The 22701-nt window shown below is 38.8% G+C and overlaps 1 protein-coding gene and 2 long non-coding RNA genes across 11 annotated transcripts in view; 1 reads left to right on the top strand and 2 right to left on the bottom strand.

Moving 5' to 3' along the window:
* Positions 1-21: 21 nt before the first annotated feature.
* LOC147754187 (uncharacterized) lies at positions 22-4338 on the bottom strand. Its single transcript, XR_015317429.1, has 3 exons — positions 3540-4338; positions 2674-2744; positions 22-1874 (listed from the first exon to the last, which is right to left on the bottom strand). It is a non-coding gene; the product is annotated as an uncharacterized LOC147754187 (long non-coding RNA).
* Positions 4339-4383: 45 nt separating this feature from the next.
* Positions 4384-22701, top strand: part of LOC111254189 (semaphorin-1A-like) — a 32240-nt gene continuing 13922 nt past the window's right edge. For 2 of the 9 annotated variants that reach the window (XR_002674960.2, XM_022814781.2), the window contains exons 1-7: positions 4385-5096; positions 6695-6805; positions 15779-16207; positions 21159-21252; positions 21469-21628; positions 21792-21969; positions 22435-22455. Coding sequence is in view for 8 of the 9 variants with exons in the window: in XM_022814781.2 (XP_022670516.1) it covers positions 16078-16207; positions 21159-21252; positions 21469-21628; positions 21792-21969; positions 22435-22455 (583 nt within the window). In the remaining variant the exon portion in view is untranslated. Of the gene's footprint in view, positions 5097-6618; positions 6806-15778; positions 16208-19997; positions 20155-20218; positions 20364-21158; positions 21253-21468; positions 21629-21791; positions 21970-22434; positions 22456-22701 lie in introns of those variants that run through there. The other 7 variants (XM_086975309.1, XM_022814782.2, XM_086975307.1 and 4 more) reach the window with 7 other exon arrangements.
* Positions 7611-13226, bottom strand: LOC147754186 (uncharacterized). Its single transcript, XR_015317430.1, has 2 exons — positions 11459-13226; positions 7611-9857 (listed from the first exon to the last, which is right to left on the bottom strand). It is a non-coding gene; the product is annotated as an uncharacterized LOC147754186 (long non-coding RNA).

Genomic DNA, 22701 nt, shown 5'->3' with positions numbered 1-22701 from the left:
TATATATATAAACCGGAAAAAGGTACACGATAAATTACTAGCAGTTAGTAACTCATCATGACAAGAACGTTTCAAATACTATAAATAACAATAGGTATAGTGATGCTAATAATAGTGATGATTGATCATAAGTGATGGTGTGTCGTCAAAATCCGCAAAAGTATCAAATAAAGTCACTCAAATAATATCTAAACCCTATCTACCGTATGATATATTTTAGGTATAGTCTTTGTCGTTCACCAAGGTTTTAGAACTTGTAGATCCACAAAGACCCGTGCATTATTGTTCGGTACTTTAGAGACATCAGTCCAGCGTATTAGCAAGAACTCCGTGCAGTACGACCAGGGTTATTAGCGGATTTAACATCAGCTTTTTCAGTTATCAACGAATAACTCCTCGTTTATCGTACTTGTGATATAAAAGTCCAGTAAAATTGCACTATGTGCTAACGTAACATAACGCAAAATTAATATTTTGTTGAACCTTCATTAGTCTTGATCGCTTTGAGGACAGGATTGGGAAGCAGCCATAATATATTATTGACTTCATTTTTGCTGTCTCTTATGCTACTATATAACTCTCTCTCACTGGGTTTCGTTATTGTCTAGGTCAAAGATTTTCGATAGCTATTAATTCAGGACGACGATTTAGGCTTCAAGAATAAAATTTGTAAAGTCTTTTCGGTGCGAATGAACCCAAAGTTACCTTCTTTCGATTGAACTTTCCGATAATTGCCTGTAAAACCTAGTAAACATATCGGCGTACATCAGAATTGTCCTTATACGAGGTGAAGAGTTTTTTTTGACGACACATTAGATTTTACTGTTACATTAAATATTAAAAATATCGTAAGGCTATCTTAAAAGTGCTGGGTACAGCATGACAAACATGCTGCATTCTTTGTACACCCAAAGAATTCATGGAATATATCCGTCGTCCATGAAAAGTTTCCGGGAAGCAATTTAACTGGAGGAGAAAGACTCAGTGAAAAAAAATCCAGTTGCATGAAAGATACTGGTGCATGCATGAAGGATGATTTTAACCCGTTGTATCGTTGACCTCCTAATGATACTTTTGAAGTGACATACAGCTTTTGTAAACATGCATTTATATATATGGAGCATCGCCAGTTTTCAAATTTTGACGCAGCCAGTAATTAGGTACATTTCATGGTGGATGCTGTTAGCCGAACTTTAGGATCAATTCGTTGTTTCGTTGCGGTTTTGAAGCTTGACGAGAAAGCGCAATCAAAGTATACCCTTAAATATGCGCAAAAACAGGTCTAATATGTCTATTTAAAAATTCGAAGGTTCTATTTAAAGCAGAAAAGTATTTGGCATAAAATGATATCAATATTCCGTTTGATTGGCCAGAAAGTCATAATCATTGTTTTTGGAGGTTGTTCGTAGAAAATTTCTCATTAATGACCTGAAACGGCAACGTTATAGAAGAAAAAAATTGCCACTTTTATTAATGTGGCTTTGTTTTCAACTTGAATTAATATTGAATAATCTAAGGAAGACCGCTATGAAAAAAGTCATCTTATTGTTTACTTGACTGCAGCCAACTTCTGGGAAGAAGTATACTGTGAATTACACTGGTGTTTATCTTAAACAAACCTTCGATTTTCTTCAATGTCCCTTGGGGCTTATTACTTAATCGATTGGATGGAAGCGAATTTGACAGCAAATTTTTACAATAATTTTATACATATTTCGTACCAAACTCCGAGTCAGAGCATGCTAGAATCCAAAACCTTCACGTACCACATGATTTGTGTAAACATGGCGTAGCTGCGCGTCAGTAGACGTGATGAGTCTTCAGTTTGAACCGTTGATGGGTGTTAAGTACAATCTTGAGGCACTGAACCGACACTATCGAAGCGTCGGAATTTTAATTTAGTAGCAAACATTGCTACTGATGTATTGTGAATTGATTTATTGTTGTTAACTAATTTATTCTCGTAAATATAGGTTAAATTATATTTCTCAGATTAGTAATCATTCCACTGTCATTCATAGCAACGCGAATCGGAGGCAAGAATCCCAAAAAAAAAGACAACCTGAGACTTTGAGAAGTCTGGCTGCGAATGAGAGGTCTCAGTTTAATGCTGTGGTAGTAAGCGAGACAAGGTTAAAATGAATTGATAACATTAACTGAATGTTTCGAGCTTACTGTCGAATAGTGCTGTCAATCACTGCTTCACACGGCTGGTTTCTAGCACGAAGAAAGTATGTCTACGCCTAGTCCTAAATGTAACTTTGTCCTTAAAAATAACATTTAATAGACTACAGAAGTGGCATCAGAAGAATAGCGTCAGAACTAACCGTCGTTTTTGTTAAATTTTGTTAGTACACTTCACGTTGGGATGATGATTCGGAGTGCAAAAGCCAGCTGCAACTGTCGAATTATTAGTTCTAACTCCATATGATTAAAAGGGACACTTCGGAACTTCTCTGCGTGTCAGCAAGTATAGTCAATATCTCTATTAAAACTGGTTTTCTTTTAACCGAATTAAAAGACCCGAAAATTATTTTTCTGCTTAAACTAGCGTGCCAGGGCTGGGAAGTACCGAGGAATATTCTTGCTCTATATACAATGTGTTCAAGGTTTTCGAGGACTGGTGGACCAGAAAGGCGTTTGGAAACTGTCGACTTTTTTTTTCATACTTACCACTTTTCGCAAGTTCCAGCCGACGAAACTTGAAACAAAGGAACCTCAACTGCTTATGCCAGTCGATTTTCCTGGAAGTGTTAAAGTAAGCGATAACTATCGATTGTTTAAAGTCATACGTTTCTGGAAGTAAAGAACCCGAAAAAGTCGGCCTTATTAAGTCCACATAGCTAAAGTTCACCATTGAAACACTTCAATACTTGGCATTAGGTTTAACATCTTCAGTATTATCATAAATTCTACCCTTCTGAGAAGCCCGCCGTTTTTAAAAACGATCGTGTATGCGGTTAAGGTTATTGCAGCTGTTATAAAATGCCACGTAAAACAAAATATTTTTGCGGGAATTTAAGTGTTGTAATAACTGCAATTGCGCCAGTAAAATCAAAGCTTGTATTGTATTAAGCAATTATTTTTATAAAGATGGAGTACAATCCTGATAAGAAGTTCAGTTAGGCGAGCTTTGGGGAGCCTACCTCATTCACCCGCGATTCATAGCGAAATAAACTGCTTCCAACATAACTCACACTGGTACAAACGGTATACAGAAGACAGTCAGTAGAAAATACCAGAACAAAGTCGATCGTGGTGGAATAAGAAAAGCCCTGACGATCAAAGGCATTTAATATTTTTCATTTGATGTGAACATTTAGATATGAAATAGTTTAACGTTCATTCTGGATTATGAGCAGATTCGGGTCTTAAATTCAGGCTTAAAGTGGGCTTCTCTTGAGCGAGTATACGATTAAGTGTAGTCTCTTAAAATTAATGGTTGTCCATGCAAGCAAATGAAGGGTTTTTGTGCAATAATACAAAGACTATTCAGAGAGTTACGTGCATCTGGATGGCAAGTGATGAATTCGTCTCACCGAGCGTTCGGTGAAAGGGAAGAAGTCGGCCGGTCACTACTGTTTGCAATGAGTACGAAATCGAGTTGAGAGGGTTCATTTAGGCTCATTGGACACACAGCCTCCTTCAGTCGCCGAATTAGCCTATGAGACGCCAATGAGAATACCTGATTTTTGAGCCAATAGCTTAGGGGGTAAATGGCGGAAGTCTGAAGCTGTCAGAAATTAACTTAATGCAGGGCTGACTGTGCAAGCTTATTTTGTTTTACGAAGCTTTGCTCTAAGTTACGATACACCAGCGAGAGAGTTTTTTATAATTTTTTGGAAGCTCACGTATTCACCTAATACAACACCCGTATAAAAAGCATTAAAACCTTACTATGCTGATCACAACAGAATCTACACTGTTTGTTGATAACTGCGTCTCTTAAATGGAGCACCAGCAACACCCTATTTTTGTTTATTGATTATTCAAAAAAGAATAGTTTATAGTTACAGGTATTCTATCTAATACATAAAAATCGACCAAACAGAGGGAGAATGCACCGTGAGGATGCATATTCATATGGGGAATGTTGCTTAGCGCTTGGGCAAAAAAGAAAACCGAATGTAAAGTGAACGACTTATGAATTATTTTGTTTATTTAACTTAGGTGTATAAATACGAATAGACTAAAAACAACGATGAGCCTAAACCAACCGCTGTCGCTGTCGCCACTTCATGTTTTATCATATGGTCACGGATATCTCTTCATCTGAGTCTATCCATGTAATAAAGGTTACTCTCCCCTCGGTGGCCCGCCCTCTCGCTATGTATATTAACTCTCTCTCAGAGTGCCGCCAGGCGAGCAGCCACGCCGCGCGCAGCGCTGAGTGGCGCTGGACGATGATGTCCAGTAAAATGTGGCTGTTTCTCCAGCGATGAAGTCGCGCATGCCTAGATGACAGGTCTACGCCTGACTGTAGCTCAAATGTACTATTTTGCTTAGTAAATTATTGCGCCTATGTGTAAAAAGTAATCGCAGAAAACGTTATTAATTGACAGAAATAAGATACCAGCAAAAGAGCTAGGTTAAACGCGACAAGGAGGCCAATCTATTTATTGTACCTGTGTTCTTTCGGGGCACACGCTTTGAACTGCATTGAACTGATTTACACATAGGATGACAAGCTGCGGTAACATATAGAATAAGCCTGTTCATATCGCCTTTAAGCATCACATTGAGTTAAAGTGAATGATGATTTAGCACGTAAGAGGTGTTAGAAAACAAAAGGGCCAACAATCAATAGAGCGTGGCGGACATTTAAGGCGTTAATTGGTATTAGGAAACATCAGAATTCTCGCGACTGCGGATTTACGCGGAACGGTGCGTGTGAGTGTGTGAGGGCGCGCTGAAATGCGCTCTAATTATAGGAAAAAAAGTTCCGCATATATTTGCCTAACAATGCTCGTGGATATAAACGAATTTATGAAGAAATAAGCGTTCCGCATTTAGGGGGTGAATAGAGAAAAAGCGACGGCTGAACTGGAAGAATTATGTGTAATAATTATGGATAAAAGGCGTTCTGTAAATAGCAGGTAGGCAAATTGATATACAATTTGCGAACCAAATGGGTAAATCACTATCGTCTTGGCAATAATATTAGCAGCTGCAAAGGAAACAAAGTACTGTTGATCTCGTTTAAGAAGGATCATTATTACATTCTATCTTTACTGATTCTTATCACTAATTTACCTACGTAGGGTTGTAATATGGTATCAGATTTTTCTCACATCATCGAAGGTGATGCACGAGAAGGCTATTTATATTCACTCCATGATCAATGTATATATTACTCTTTAGCTTAAATGGAACCAGAATTCGCTTTCGCTCTGACCAAATAGACGTCCGTCTCGGTTTCTTTTTATTCGTTAGTTCCGCGCTTTCGTGTTTTACAAATGTAGCTTACCCTGCCGATTAGTGTGGAGGGTGGTCTCTACGGAGATTTTTTTTATAAGCGATAAAATTCTTTATAATAAAAGCTAGAATTTGACGCGCAGGTTATTTGGAAAAATGCGTTCGGTTTATGAAGGCCCTCCTATGCAAAATTGCGAATACTTGCATCGTATCCAGAGATTAACTAGGGTATATATAGATAAATGTTGCCCAATATACCACAATAATACTAGGCAATAAATAGGCTATTCAGATTTTCATTATTCCGCCTCTCTTTAAAATAAGTTTTATTTTTAATTGTGCCATAAATTCGATAAAAAAAATGTTGCTTTTTTCTTTTCTTTTTTTTTTATAGCACCGCTTTGTAATGAAAATAACCCATAATAGGTAATAATGCAAAAATGGAGCGGCCATTTAAAAAGTGTGTTCTGCTTTGGCGATCGTTGTACACGCAGTTTAACAATTGCGCTTCAAAGCAATAAAAGAAGCAGTGAGGGCAACAATAATACGAACAATATATTCATACAGCTGGAGCAAGCCATAGCTGCAAAGAAATTTTTTTCGCCTTTGTTATGTTATGACTCGGGGTTTAGCCGTTCTTTTTTAAGCTGTACTGCATCGCCTAGACGTACAGAGCTAACCGGTCCTCCCGTTTCATAAGCAGGATTCATAACAGTTTGTTCAGCTCTTAAATGTAGCTTATAAAATTAAAGTAGTCTTGTAGTTGTTTCGTTCATGTTACAGTTCAATGATTTCCGATACATTTGCAATTTATGTTGTTTTTTTTTTGTATAAAACTTTCTGTTACTTCATTAGTGGGCGCCTGTAAAGTGGTCTTGGTAATGATCATTTTATATGAGGAACCTTTGACTTGTTTTACTTTGTTTATTCGATCATACATGAGACACTTTAACAGCGGTAAGTAAAAGTCCGTTTGCCAGTGTCCACCATTCCAGCTGAATAATTATCTCAGACAATTTAACACGCTCATTCACTGGTATAGCGTTGTTTTCGGCTCGTTTCCTTCACAGTGATCGCCAGTAGATACAGGCATCTTTTTCGGTCCTCACTTTTCACTTAGTATCATCATATTATGGTTACATTTAAGTTTTTACCTTCCTGATCCTACTTAAGATTTGACGTCGCACTTAAACGTAATTGCAGATTTAATTTTCCCGGCTGATTTTCTCCAACAATATAACACAGCTATTATGTCGTGGTTATCGGTTGCTGCCCTTAGGAGAGGATCGGCCGAGATATAAACGGATGGGCACATCGTTCAGGAGAGCGAATTCAGTGCCTTTTCTTCTGCTGCTACAAATACTACCACCGTCGCTTGTTCTGCATAAAGGTTTGTTAAAAACGCCGTCTGGAGGCTATTGGTAGTTACTCAACTATTTTCATCTCTCAGTCTATTTGCTGTTACTGTTCTGGTTATATCTGAAGTAAAAGAGAGAGAAAAATAACGTTAACCAAAACTACAATTTTTTTCCTTTGCAGAACGGGAAAAATATATGGTTAACAAAACTTTGATCGGTTTAAGAGGCTAAGGGTGCAAGATGTTCAAACTATCAGGCTTTACAACCGAATTTGACTAACTTTGAGGTTAGATAAGTTTCGAAGCACGCGTTTCCAACAGACGGAATTTGGCTCGTAAATACTTCGGGTTCTCATACCTGAGAGTGACGACTTGTTGAGTTTACTCTAAGAGAAACGAATTCAGAAGGAAAAACATCATTTCGTCTTGAGTATCTACGCTCAGAGGTCAAGCATTTGAAAAGCATTTCTTATACAAGTTTGGTAAGCACATTAAAAGGAAATAATTTAGACGAAGGCACAGTACGTAATCGCCGCGAACGTTTCAAGAACAGCGATTGGGGTATTGAAGACCAGCAGAAAGGTGGTCAAATGGCAGGTTAGTCGGAGATGCAAGTGGTATATTCCACATGCGATTTGCGGAAATCAGTGAAAAAAAAAAAAACGCTTGAAACATACGGTCTTCATACACCGTTTTTTCTCTTATATCTTATGTTTTAATCTCTATCGTATGCCGGAGACCAATCAGATGAGAGAGTAACGTCACCCTAAAGAAAAATCGAGTCCGGTAGTAGTATTCAGCATTTTTGCGACGTGTGGTGCAAGTAATTCGTGCAATAAACCTTAAAGGCACCCGCTACTATAAGAAATTTACCGAAGACGGTTAATGTAACCTACTATCTTGAGTTGCTTAAAAAGTTTATGAACAACTAATACGGCAGCCGAGAGCATGCTATCTGGTTTTCTGGTGATCGCGCCAGGTCGCAGCGCCATGCCTTCATTACTTTCTTGATTGAGCAAATGAATATCCAACGTTGACTTCAACCTGCTTCTTTTCTCCACTTAACTCCGTGTGATTTCAGAGCTTTCCATATCCTAAGAAGGGCAACTGCTGGTTTAGTATATTTCGCTACCGATTTACTTCGAAAAGCCATAGATAGAAAATTTATTCATGGGAACGCGTATGGTAGGTATATAGCTCTCCAGAAAATGATAAAGCGCTCGAATAAGTGTGTAAAAAATAAAAAGACCTTTAGCACTTAGTAGAAGATCATCATTTTAGTTCAATTAATTCAACGTTACTTAAATTCAAAGTCCGCCGGATAACAGTCCATTATTATATAACCGATTCGGACGGCATGCCAATGGTTGGATTTTTTTTTTAAATAGTTAGATATGCCGCCCAGGTTGTTTGAAACCGTTATTTTATATTGTGAGGGAAGCTTTTTAACTATCGATTAGCATTTTAAGGATTCGGTTACGAGAAATGCGCATGAAGTATTGGGCCCACAAAAATGGGTCTTGCGCTTGATCACTAATTGGGAACTCTATCTATTTCTTTTTGAAATTTCCATGTCATCAAGTTTTTTAATTTATAAAAAGAAGATGGGCCTACAGATATTGAAAACATAGACTAGTAATATGGAAAGTGATTTGAAGAACAAAAAATTACATTGTGTGAAAAATCGTTCAAGACTTGATGATGCAATAAGTGGAAAAAGTAGCATTTCAAACGTCGCATAGCACATGTTCTGGGACATACTAGGTAATCAAAGAGATTCAGTCTTGAAATTGGCCTGGAACATTTTCCTCCAAGCAACTGCCACGCGTAGGGTGGTCCTTTCAGATTATAACCTATTGGCGTAAAAACACAAACGTCGTGCTGCAAGAGAAAAACCCGTAAAGCGTACGTATCACCAAACAATGCGCAAGCTGTCTGATGAATGTAAGGGGCGTAGTGAAAACTAAGTAGACCACGAACTTCGCCCCATATCCCTTTTGCTCTTGATCGATTTACCTGATCGAAGTCATTCACTTAAGCTTACCAAAGTTGTAAGTTGAATACACATAAACAGTTCTCCCATTGCAGTTGCGTTATCTCACCTAACCCGCTACTTTTTTACAGTTATTTCATCATCTTGTTCTAGTCTATTAACCAGGGGACTGAACCAAATTTACATTTGTATTGTTCGTAAAATGTTGGCCCTTAATACATTGTTTCAATTTGAATACGGGATGATTGAGCCCATTTCTCGGACGCATGCGAAAGCGTCGGCTGTGGGCCGATCTGTGAGAAACGTAAATGAATGGAATGGGCGGCTTTTAATAAACGTAGTGGTTGACAAAGGTAGCTAATCGACTGATTGATTAACTAGACATTGTTTACATTTTTTCTTTTGTTTAATGAGCAGTTACATGAATACTAAATGAATGTTCCATAGAGAGTAGACCGATCGTCGAAGACTGTTATCGTATGGACTAACAACTAAGGCGTGTATACTGTAATCGTGGCCGAGCTATCAGCTATTTATTATTTGCATCCATAACCGTAACCTTCGGCCACTGTTACCAATCGTGATATATCCACGCGACATTCGCGTGTTCTCCGTGTCTCCGTGAGGCCGCACTTACCGCAGTGTTTAATGGTATAGCGTTCTACAAGACCTCCCAGCTGGCCTCCTAGCTGTGGCTGCATGCCGTCCTCCAATGGTTCTGGCGCCCTCACACTATCGTCCGGTATAATAATATATACTGGAAGCCCTCCCTTCAAAGTGCCTCTACAGTTCGAATCTAACAGTTTCGCATGGTATATCGTCGCTGGTTCTCCGTGCGGCACACGTCTGGTCTCCCTTGCTGGTCGCGTCGATACTAGTCCTTCGTGGCCGGGCCCTCATTTTTGCTCCTTGCTTGAGCGCTGACAACGATGTGGACCACGCCGCTACCGATGTTGGCTACCTCAGGGCCTGCGCCCTGCGCTGGTTTGACCGGTGGCTGATCTGTTCCTTGCACTGACAAGCCTCCAAACCTTGTGGCTTGGTCGCTTCCACAGATTTGGTTGGGCATGGGCTTTGTTGCGGTACCAATTTCTAAAGAGTTAGGCTGTTAGTGTGGTATTGACAACATATCGATTATTGGCGGCTCGAGCTTTTATACTCCAATTATGTTCGAGCTAATAGCGGCTTCTTATATTCTTACCCATAGAACTATATAAATTTTGATGTTTACATGATTGATATGGATCGTTTGCAGTACTAATTCGGTACCCAAACGTCACCGAAGCTTAGGAGAGTTTTACTTCCCATTTAGTTAAATATGTAGTACATATATTTAACTAAACAAAGACATGATAAATACGACGATTCTATATGCTCTAGTTCATATATCGATTCTACTTCTGGGACGTCACCACAGCTTAAATTTTTTAAAATCTATTTTTAATTTTTTTAATGAATATTTAAACGTAATACTCATATATTTGGTGTGTTCCTCTTGGTGTACTTATTTCTCTTCTGAGAAGCCATCAAACTTTTTTCAATTTTGTCAAGCTTTTTATAATTTTTCCTTTTATGATAAACATTTCCTTTAGTGTTTGAAATTTTGCTCTGAAAATGATTTAGAGGTTTTTTCTTACGAAAATCAACATAGAATGGCTAAAAATTCGCTCTCAAAGGTTGTTATTAAACTGAACAAATACTGTCATTAGGGTTTTCGGCGTTTTTACTCAGAAATACGAATCTTAGGTAAAAAGAAAAAATATATATATATATATATATATATTGCATTTTTATTCACTTCGTCGAACTTGACCGATTTGGTTAAACGCCTTCCACATAAAACACTATGTTAAGTTTTTACCTCTTAAACGGCATTTCAACTCTAAAACCGAAATATAGATTAATAAACTTACATTGCGTTTCGATTTAGCTCATCGAAAGTTCTCGATTGGCACTATGAACGATACTTTTTGCATCGATTTTCATTAAAAAAATATTCGTTTTAATATCATATTCGAAAAAAAAAAACTACCACATCGAGTTCTTGGCCTTTTCCATGCATAAATATCAATTGTAGCTACCGTAAATTGGGCTGTATTTTTACTCTACTCGTCGAGTTTTATCAGCTGGTATGCAGAGTCGGCGTTAGCAAGTATTTTACATAGCAAGAAAAATATGTATAATGTATTCAATATTTTGATATTTCTCCCAGAAAATCTTCTATAAAATATTAAAATAAAAATTGTTTCACAAAAATTGTTGTCTATACTAGCCACTTCGTTCGTAATCGTAACCGTTCGTAATTCCAAACAGATTTTAACCCTATGGTTACATAAGAAAAACAAATGTAATATTCGTTTTTCAAAAAAAGTTATAGGAACTTGTATTGCGTTTTAACTCAGCTCGTCAAGAACATTGAATTAAGTTTTCTGTCTTCAAACAGTATTTTCTATTTGGAAACTGACATTTTGGCATGGGGCTAGGTATCGCATTTCGTACTAAAATATTATCTGCCCCAAGCACTACAATTTTGTAAACATGCAAGGGTCATTTCTAAAAAAAACTAGCAATTTAGCATTACACCCCCTTACAGGAAAAAGAAACTCCTCCCCGGAAGAGAATGTACACATTCGCAAAAAGTAAACTAACATGATTCACATTTTACATCTTATAACCGTCTAGTCAAAAATTACCCATTTAGCACTAAATTGCCTATTGCCCGTTGCTGCCAAGCCAATGGAATCTAGCACACGCGGACAGAGGTTAAGGCAAAATCTCGCTGTTGCAACCGTTAATGGGTTTGCCTCACGCACGTAAAATAGATGGTAGTCCTCACTTGGACTAAGGGTCGGTGTATGTAGGTTATAACATATGATTAGCGCACCTACTAAAAATGACAACAACAATGATCAACTAAACGTAGAAATGAAGAGAGAAACAGGAAGTACTCTACATAGTACTTATATCACGAAATTCATCACTAGTGAATGAGTATTACCGCTGCATTCACTTTGATCATTATCGAGTGCAGCTGATGGCGTTGCAGTAGAGTCGACGAGAAAATGTAAGATCAGAAAAGGCAATCCGAGAGGAAAACAAGGGAAGACAATTAAAGGTAGACGAAGTGCTGGAGGTTAGAGAGACTTGATTAATCATGAGAAACCATTTATCGATTGTTTGGCCTTGACAAGTGAGTGAAAAGGGAGCATAATGGAAGAAGTAAACAGATGGCTCAAGGATTATATCTACATGGACATGAAACAAACACAAGTTTATAGCGACGTATATAGCGCGTACAGCACGGCCTCTGCTAGATTCTTCATAGACACGTCAAAGAGAACACCCGTAGCATAATGGCGACAAAATAAGATGATAACCCGAACAGGTGTGAGTTGTCGCACATGGTCAACGGTTGCCACTCCAGCAGCGCACTACTTTTCCATTAATTGGTAATGATGCACTGACGTTTCTACCAAGACAAAACAGAGTGGTAAACCACCTATCTACGCCACTGTCTACCAGAGTCCACTGAATCTAAAGTGTTCGTTAACAACTGCTTTTTTTCCAGATATGTGGTATTTGTGTAGAGCATAAAAAGCAGGGAAGACCATGTCTGCAAAGAGACACTGAAATCACTTGTGCGCTGCTCAGTCATCCTATCTGGGTTTCCTAATCATGAGTGATACAGAAAGAATTTTTCGGGTTTGTGTGAAACAATGCAAGTATGTTAATTAAGAATAATTTTATTCATACTTCAGTGGGCCGAGAGAGATTTTTGCGTAATCCAGTAGCTGTCCTCTCCTTCGGGTACGTACCCTGTTTCCACCTATTGAGTCCAATGAAGTCCAATCTTCCAAATTTACTAAGCGTACTACATTTTTTTTTTTCGTCTAAAGAAACGTCGTCACGGGGCCATTCTAGCCTATATCGGCCGGATCTACACTACATAAATATTTACCAATCCCGTTTCACAGAAAACAAACGGCCGAGTGTCTCCTTTCCTCCCAGTAGAGTCCGACATAAATTACTCGCCATTGACAATTGAATGTTTGGCTGGTGACGCGCCATTTTCGGCCGTATATCTCCTTCGACATGGCTGTTCATATGGTTCTTCGTCGAAGCTTTAGTCGTATAAGCTTTGTTCTTTGCCAAGCTCAATGACGCTTATCCAAGACTTGTCCAATATATATTAGCGTCGTTTAAATCGGAAACACTAGCCTGCATTGATAGGGTGGCTCTTTGTGGCCTACGGCGCGATGCATTTATATATCCTGTCCGTGAAATTCACTTATATATTATTTCAGTAGTGTAATTGAATTTCGAACTTATTTTGTCTGCTGCAAATGTGATAAACTTGTAGGTTCCATTGCCTCGTTCCCATTAGTCAATACTCTGCTATTGTCACCCTGTTTCAGTATTCCACTTGCTTCATACGACGAATCAGTTATCTCAAGCTTGAACCTCTCGAGAAAACGGTTGGGATTTTCGACAGGCCTTCATTTTTGAGACTGCTTGTTTGTTACGTCTTAAGCTTAGCTTAAGCCGTAACAACCGTAACCGTTTTCTCGAGAGACGCCAAACTACGATCACTTTTATTTGACAATAGAAGGCCTTTAGCCTCGAAAGCGATAACTATTATCGAGGCATTAATTCACTTAATCAATTAAGCTTTGTGAATAAAGAATGTTAATTATTGAATTCAGATTAAATAAAATAAATCAATTACATAGAAACTGATCATAAAGTTTACGATCGAAAACAACATGTTGATGAAATAAATCGATAATTTTCGGTAATCCATTTTTGCGCGCTTTATCTAGTCGTTCATAAATCAGTAGCCACGCGCTTTTCCCTCAAGCAGATTCACTCCATCCCGTCTTACTGGAACACATGTGTCAATTTAAATCTTCCATTGGAACATATCAAATTTACATATAAATAAGATAAATTATTAAAGAAAGCTAACACATACGTAAGATTTTCTTATGGGAAATATAGGATCATTTTGCCTTGAACTACTAAGCCAGATCTAAGGAAAACGGATTTTCTGATCTCAAAATAAGCCGCGCGAATATGGGCAGTTCGCATTGAGAAGTTCAGGTACAATCTTGCAGGTCTCCGGTAAGCGGCATTTATGTCACTCGTGTCTGAGAAAACCATCAAAAGAAAATCGGCTCCGCCACGTTTACATTAAAGCCTATGCGGAACATTTTTTTCTTTTGTCCTGCATCAATTTTTCCCAGATTAGGTATATTCACCATAACGCTTGTTAATTCCGTTTACAAAAAAAAAACTGCTACTTACCTATATATATATATAGAAGCTTAGTTGCTTTAGATAATATTATACAATATAATTAATAATTAGCCTCTATCTTTGTTTATTATAAGTTAATTTTTCCATTGAGCTACTACTGAAAGCCGCTGATAAGCAAAATTGCATTTATTCGTTGATAATAGTTCAAGATTTAGATAGACCGGTTTCCTTTCTGATGAAATTGGACCTCAGCTGCCTTAGATGATAAGCACTATTCGGATAACAATAAAGTGTACTATTTATATTAAGTTCTATACGGAACGGATCACGAGTTTGTTTGGTGTAAGGGAACTCCTGCTTTCTAATCGGTTTCACAGAAGTAAACATTTTCTAGTACAGCTACTCAGACAACTTTCAGCGGCGTTTTTTCAGTTGCTAGTGTTACCGTTCGATGCTGCAGTTTGATTTGCGCCAAGTATCGGGCGTTGACTGCCCCACCTCAATACTTTTGGGTGACCGATAAATAACGTCATCACTTACGTCGGCCATAAAGTACTACAAAAAATTCAATTGAGCAGCATCGCTCGTACTGAAGCTGAGCGAGAAGTTTATCATTAAAGATGGAGACGAACCAAAATGTTGATCAATGAATCACTTGATTCTGACGATGACGATGATACCTATAGCTGATCTTGGGCGACTGAGTGACCCTATGGTACGCGGCGTTGTTTCTGTCTCGAAATTACAAACTGATTGGGGAAATGACGAGTGATCACAGATCGCTCGTCCGATCATCCATCATCTGTGGTGACGCCGACACACGTAGTGGCTCCTTAATGGAACATCAGCAACAGAAAGCGAAGGGGAGGCGGATGCATTTTCGTGTGTCTCCATATATATATATATATATATATATACAGAGCAAAACTACAATGTAGAAACAATTATATTAACGGTGTTAATGCACATAGACACAATTTTAAATCCGCATTCATCTGCCAAAATTACCGCGTCGGCATTCAGGCTGGATTTGATCGGTTGCACTCATTGCGTTCAACACTGGAGGAGCTCAAATACACATAATGTAAATAAATAGGCCCAGTACAAATAAACTAGTACATAGCTATCGACGACAAATACAAGAAAAAACTTTGCATGCTTGTTTTTTGACCTCTGAAGAAGTACGAAGGAAAAGTGTAGGGGCAATACGAAAACCTGTGATATAATACTACACAGTTAGTTAGAGCAACACCCATAAAAATGTGTAAGACGTCAGTTCAATGATAACATACAGTAAACACATATGCCCTGTGACGCATTTCCATAGCAGCATCAATCATGCCCACTGCGTTTCAAATATAGCATGCATTTACGATGCCCACGCTTTTCTGGCTTTACGCAAGAACTTTTATTATATTGTTACGTATTTTTTTTTAATAAATCGGTGTAATTATAAGTACATTTCCTAGACTTACAGTTTAACGGGCCTCGAAGAACTTTGTGAACTTTAAACATTAATCTGGTGAGGTCGAGCTAAACAATCAGGCTTAGTTTCATCTGCACCTCTGATTTACAGATTCGTCCAGCTTCCAAAACAAGCATCCTCTCTTGTTCTTCTAGGAAAACATCGGATCCTTTGTTTCTATGTTATCATAAGTCAACTTGATTTACTTGTTGAATAATCGCTAACTGAATAATACGAGGTATATATACAGTTAATTGTTTAACAATGGGCTATTTTATTTCGAACATTTCAGAAAAAATAAGACTGTCTGCTGCCATCGTCATCATTATTGTCAACTATTAAAGGAAGCTATGATGACACTCTACGAAGATACAGCATCTCTCGCTCCTTTGTTGGACGTTCGACAGCAACCGACACTTAAACAACGTAAAAAGCATCGAACCTCATGCAAAGCCCAGTACGATGTTTGATGAAGAGAACCGTGTTTTACTCGAGTCCCCGATGCATGCTAATCTATTAACGATATAGAAAATACTGGGCACAAAGCACTGTTCGTGAAAACCTCCCACCCAGGATTTCGTCGGAAGAATAATGAAGATTTTATTGACGATAGCCTTACCAGCGCTTATTGTCATGTTGACAACATTTGCAAATCCCGGAGAGTCGGGCTTGCCTTCATGGCAAGAATCACCTCCCCCGCACATGAGAATCAATACATTACGTAAGTAGATATTTTCTGTTAGTCAAATAAGTAGGGCCTTTCAGCAATCACAATTTTGCAAATCCAACATTACTTTATGTTCTAAAATATTAAGGCCAATAGCTGAATTGAGCTTATTTATTTAACCGATTGAATGTTTGAGTTCGGCTCGATAACAGCGTTCAATTAACAACTAATATAATTTAGATCACTGAGCGTCGTGGTCCAGTATTGTAGTTTACAATGTTTATGCGCAATTTTTTTTTTTATAATTTCACTGCCAATCAATCTCTATATTGCCACGTTAAAGGGTTCAGTTATTTAATGTAACTATATCATATGCTGTAGGTACTTGAGAAACATGTTGAAACTTGGGATCTGACCTGACAAGGCGGGCATCAATAAAGCACGCTATTATATAGAAGGGAACGAGTCCAGGTATCAAGCACATGAGCTCTATGAGAAAGCCTACTTTGGGATGTAAGGAACTTTACACAAAACTAACGCCTTTCCACACCTTTCAAGACTGATTTTGAGAAGAGGAATGACAAACTCAGCTGATAGCCCGAGGGAGTATGTTGCTTCGTTCGGGAGACGTGTAAATGCAAATTAAAAAATACCATCATTTAGAGCTGTATTTAGCTACACGCAATACGATGTTGGGATATGTTTTGTGACCATTTGACGGGAAATTTTAACTCCTTATCTCCACTACTCTAAGGGGCTTTTTGGTGACAATTGTCGTTTCAAATCAGCCTTCTGGAAGCTTTCTTTTAAATCATCTTTGACGTTAGAAGTTCCATAAATTTAGCACAGATGTGGCTGCAGTAGTCGCATGCGGTCAGTTTAAAATTAGCGGTGTTCAACAGTGATGAGTAAATCTTTTTGAAAAAAAGCTTCCATCGAAAGATATTTGTTTATTAAGTTATGAAGCCATACATTATTAGCTTCTATATTAACTCAGGGTGGCTATGTAAAACAAATGAATGAACTCAACATTAGTAACGTTTTCGCTTGCTGTCGATCTTCAGTAAGTATCACTGTTCAGAACTTCATACTCTGGAAAAACAATTGCAACCAATGCTGACGTGACAGGCATCCTAATAGAGATACATCATGACAGATGCTGCGCCTTCGCATCATACGACTATGCTAAAATTACACATATATGGAAACAGTATTCAACACTGAAGAAGTTCTTGTTTGCTTTTTATACTTAGTTCTAGCATAACCATTTACTGGTTCAGCTGCAGGAAAACATGAAGCACTCTATCTGTACAATCAAGTACAGTTGCCCTACGACATAGCAGTAGGAGCTACGCTTAGGAAGCAAGTAATACATAATTCCGATACGACGTATATTCACTGCAAAGAAGATAAGAGAAAATTATTCCCTCATCGAGATTGTCTAACATCAGTGAGAGCAGCATTCTTCTACAGAACTACAGATCATTATAAAAACGTTGTTTAATTTATACCATGTGATTATACAGAAGCAATGGTGGGCGGGAGGGCAAAAGTGGTCTTATAACTTTATGCACTTACGGCATAACGCTGGCTAATGTTGTACTTGAAGCAAGTTCTAGAGATAAGCGAGCTAACAGTTATTCGGACGCAAAGACGTGCAGATCACGGTTTATGCACCCGTGATTATCTGAGACGATGGCAGACAATAGGTTCTTTGGACAAATGGGACAGAAAATGGGAAACACTCTTGGTCCTACTCTCGCGATCCAGCTTAGATAAACATCACTAAAAAGTTTACTGCTTAGCAGCACTCTCACTACAGACATTTCGTGAATCACTGTGGACCTATTTTATTAAGGTTGCCTTTGTTGGAATTACAGCCTAGTCCTTCGAGTTGTTTGCTTGCTTCGCCAGTTCAGGGTAAACGTGAGAACACTCTGAGCGAGTTGAGAGAAACTTAAGCCCTAGAAGAAAGAAAACAGCGCCAACAACAGCAATGTCAAAACACTTTTACGTCCTGCGCTGCTAATATATGGACCATGCGCCATAAGCAAACTGGTGCCCACATGTACGGACAGTAAATGATCTTGTAGACTCGATATGTTGGTGGCAATTTCTGGGAGTTGTCAAGTGGAACCTGATGCTTAAAAAACAGAACTGCAAGTTATAAATTTTTCGAACGAAAAAAGAATGATGAATTATTTAGTGCGCGCTTGTCAATAGCGCCATGTGCAGCGACCGCGACGGAAGCCCACATCTAGAACCAAATAACTAATGGGTTACCATAGATGTTTACGTTGCGCTTGGTTACAAAGGAAAATTATGGACCCTATAAACTCTATGTTGGTTTATCCGTGCCTTTGTTCTTATACTATCCAGAAAGACATAGGAAGAGAAATAAGGAAAGTGATATCTCGAATTCTGAATCCGAAAAAAGTGCAAATCTTTGGAGATAGACTCTTGACATTGAAATAACTGAACGAAGCATACAAGCAGGCACCCTTCAAAACAGATTGCCTCTTCGGCCAGTGGAAATGATTATCCTCAAAACGCAAAACTATTTATTGAACCAACATGCTATTAGCTGTGTGACTTGCCCTTCAACAAAATGAACAGTCCCCATCATTCTAATTCTTGATTTTTGAATAGAAGTAAACCAAGTTCATCTGCGTTACTGCGGATCTTTGTTTATACAGCTACCTAACACCGTTCCAAAGGACTGAACCTCGGTCTGCTCGTGGACTGGTTTCCCTGTATATAAGGTAAGCTGTGCTCAATAGGAGAGAACGAGCAAGTATGCATTCATCAAGACAATGACAAGTTAGTTTGTGGGCACCGGCGCACTTGAACTGGCAATTTTTTGGTTCTTGAAATTTAACTTCCCTTTCACTTTCGCATATGCGTCTATCCATCGAATGCTCTTCCGATTGCGCCTTTCGAATTTCAAGCTCAAGTTTTGCCCGTATCCTGCTGCCCAAGCAAGCGGATTTCTGGTAGATGTTCCTGGCGTTGCCTTCTTCTGAATCAAGAACTTATCAAGAATGCACTTTCTTCCTCCTTACTCTCTACTTCCTGACCGGTGCGTGAACCGGTCTCAAAAGCGATTCTAGCCAGAGTTGCACATACTCACGTACCCTTCGAAATATTCTCCTCCTTCAACCCCATCATGACGACGAGGATGATAATGGTGATGATGGTGGCGACGTTCCTTTGGCTATTATTTTTATCTCTCTGGCTGCTGCTTCTAAAGCGTTAGTTGCAGTTTCACGCTCCCTTTTTAGCAGCGTATATGCAACAAGCATCGACTACGTGGAACAGCGTTTGAGCACCCAACGACATACAGATAACTCGTTTCTATTATCGTATTATTATATCTAATTATAAAGGCGAGCTTTTCAATATAGTAAAGCATGTTCGTAACAGGTGCGCGGATAGCCATGGCAGTGGCGCGCGTTAGCAGTAACAAACATGGAAGTTTGCTTACATTTTTTGGTTTGCAATCAATAACAAACCGAAACAACTCTGGAATTACAGACAACAACAAGAAACTCAAAGGACGACAAGTTCTTGCTTTCCGATCGAAGCACGTTCGTTGTTGTTATTAAACCTCTATCATGAAAATTCGGCGTAATACCGAATAAAAACGGCCTGTACAAGTGCAGACAGATATTACATGACAATGATATTACAAACAATGAACGAAAAATAAAGAAATTATCTTCACCCACCTGCTCCTAATCAAATACTTTCTGTGTTTCGTTTGACAAAAGCTACGGCTGTCACGTATCTGTACCATTAAAACAATGAAATACCCTACGCATTCAACAGTCAGTAATTAATATAACTAATTTTCGAGCTTTATGCAACCTAAAATTAGCTTTGCTAGACTTTCAATTCAGATGGCAGCAAAGGTCACGTTTACAATATGACCTTTCGGTGTCTAGCGTTGAACGACAGGTTACAGGCCTGCTGGAAGAAATGCACTTTTTCCTATGGAGAAGGTAAACGTCCTTCAGATCGTACGAATCAAAAAGCCCAGGTGCCGCTTAAGCCATAAAAATAACGATGACAACGAGCACAGTTGGATTGGCTGTTCATCAGATCACTTGAATATTCGATTCTCTTTTTTATTTTAGTAATGATCGCTAGCCAAACAATGATTGTCGAACTTTGCTACGAGCGCGAGGAAAATTATAGACAGTTACCACAGGTAATAATCCTTGCAGTTGTCCTTTTTGTGTCATAATTCCTTATCTCAAGCAGATAGTCACTCGACAAGAACCAACATCCATTCTAATATAGTGCTTGTTGAATAAATAACAATTTTCAAACGTTAATAAATATGCAAAACGATAGCAGATGTCCTTAAACGTGCTCTAATCTGCTATCGTATGTAATCGTAATAGAAAACGTGGTTGAGGGGAGGAAAGTAGGCGATCCAAATATTTACTTATTTTATCATCATTCCATGGAATAGCTCATCCACTAGATTGTTGTGTTTACATGAAGCTCCCACCAACGATTCTAGTGTCAGTCAGTATCGTGCTTTACCGGCTGGCTTCCTTACATACAAATGGGATGTTTCTATATGTACGAATGAATTGTTTTTATTTTCAACCAGTGATCGCAGTAGCTCAGCTTCCCGTCTATACATCCAAGTCATTTGTCTGAGGAAATTGGGCTAATGTCGGGTTAAATTTATAGCAAAGTTGTAACTATTATCGCGGGTATTTCCACTCTGTATTGTGAGTCATAGGTAGGCAGTCATCTAATGTCAAGAGAAAACACTTATTGCAAAAATAGATAACTGTTCGATTTCAGTGTAAGGAAGGAATTAAGATGCCAGAATAGCGAGACCCCATTCCATTTACCCATGTTAGTTAGCATTTCGTTGCATGCACCGCAAGGAGCATTAGCAATCCAAGTAGAAAGTACGCACGTTATATTCAATTTAGTGCTCACGGAACGTATAGCCTTTGTTTGTACTTCGCTTTACGTTTTCCAGCGTCGGACCGAGTGATGCGGTTTCGGAGCGAGCAATCGGCTGATCATTTCAAACTGCTTGATATAGACGGAGACCATTTGTTAATCGGCGCCAAGTACGTGCGAATGTATAGCTATTAGATTTCCTAACTAGTACATAAGGCATTCTCAGTGAGGTAGCAGCACGCCTACAAGTGCAGGCCCCTTCAAAGAGCCCAATCTAAATGGTACAGAGTCACCAAGAACTGATACCAGGTTTGCACGTCAGCTACCATGACGGTAATAGCACAAAGCGAAAGGACTATAATGTCTCATCGGAAAAACCTTTTCAGGAATATGGTATACAACTTGTCAGCATCAACACTGCAGGTTCGCCGTCGTGTTGAATGGCGTTCGTCGGAATCCGACATGAAAATGTGCAAACTCAAAGGCAAAAGCCATGATGCCTGCCAGAACTATATTCGGGTTGTAGCAAAAAAATCGCACAATCAGGTAATATGCTATTCAACGAGGCCCGTTCCATGTCTATAAGAACACATACGCGGTAAACATGGCAGATGATTGAATGTAGCTTAAAAGTATTGCTTAATTTAATGCTTGTTTTGACAGCATTTGAACTCAAATGTTACAAAGTATTTATTTCTGCCGTTCACAGATCCTGGTTTGCGGCACCAACTCATATAAGCCAAAATGTCGTGATTACATTTTAAAAAGTCCTGACCCATCAGCATCGTCTTCAACCACAGGGGGGGAGTTTAGTTTGAGCGAGGAGAAGCCAGGCGAAGGCCTTTGTCCTTACGATCCAAATCACAACTCAACGTTCACTTTCGCCGGTAAGCCAGTCTATTGTCCACATCGTTCAGGCAGAGTCACTTAACCGAATACATATGCATACGTAAGAATAGGGTCCACATTGCTTATTGCTATAGCCAGCACGGATTCGATCTGTTGATTACAGTACGGCTACAGCATGAAGGCAAATCTCAACGTATGCCCTTGCGCGACAGCCATGATAAATAATTTGATAAGGAAGCTTTTCGACTCATCTTCGCCCCGTTATACGCTCCTTTACCCAACATTAGGCAGTCAACTGTGCTATTAATTGAATTTACGTAAAAAAATAGGACCAGATGATAAGGATTTAAAAGTCGCTTATTGGACTAATGTGCTGGTATGCCATCTGCGTTTGCGTTCAATACATCAACGTCTCTGCAGATCGTTGTATTAAATATTAATGCGCTTAAATGTAACTATTGTGCCCTTAAAACTGATGCACGCTTACGCCATGGAATCATCAGCTCCACTCGGCTACAGAACAGGTAACTAACTGATAAAATTAAATGATCTGTACGCAATATACGTTAGCATCCGGTTGACATTTGCAAAAATCCGCCAAAACGGAAGATGATGTGTATACCAGAGATATCTCACAACTGGAAACAAGACGCGCGTCCTCATGCCACCTATATTTATACCTGGTAAAATATAATGAGATATTCAATAATTATAAATCGATTCGGTTTTATCAGCAGAGAATGGCCACCGTTGATACTTGAATTAAAAGC

Source organism: Varroa destructor, unplaced genomic scaffold (genome assembly GCF_002443255.2).
Source record: "Varroa destructor unplaced genomic scaffold, Vdes_3.0 BEIS01000007.1, whole genome shotgun sequence".
In the NCBI taxonomy this organism is placed as follows: Eukaryota; Metazoa; Arthropoda; class Arachnida; order Mesostigmata; family Varroidae; genus Varroa; species Varroa destructor.
This window is presented reverse-complemented; position numbering and strand designations above follow the sequence as displayed.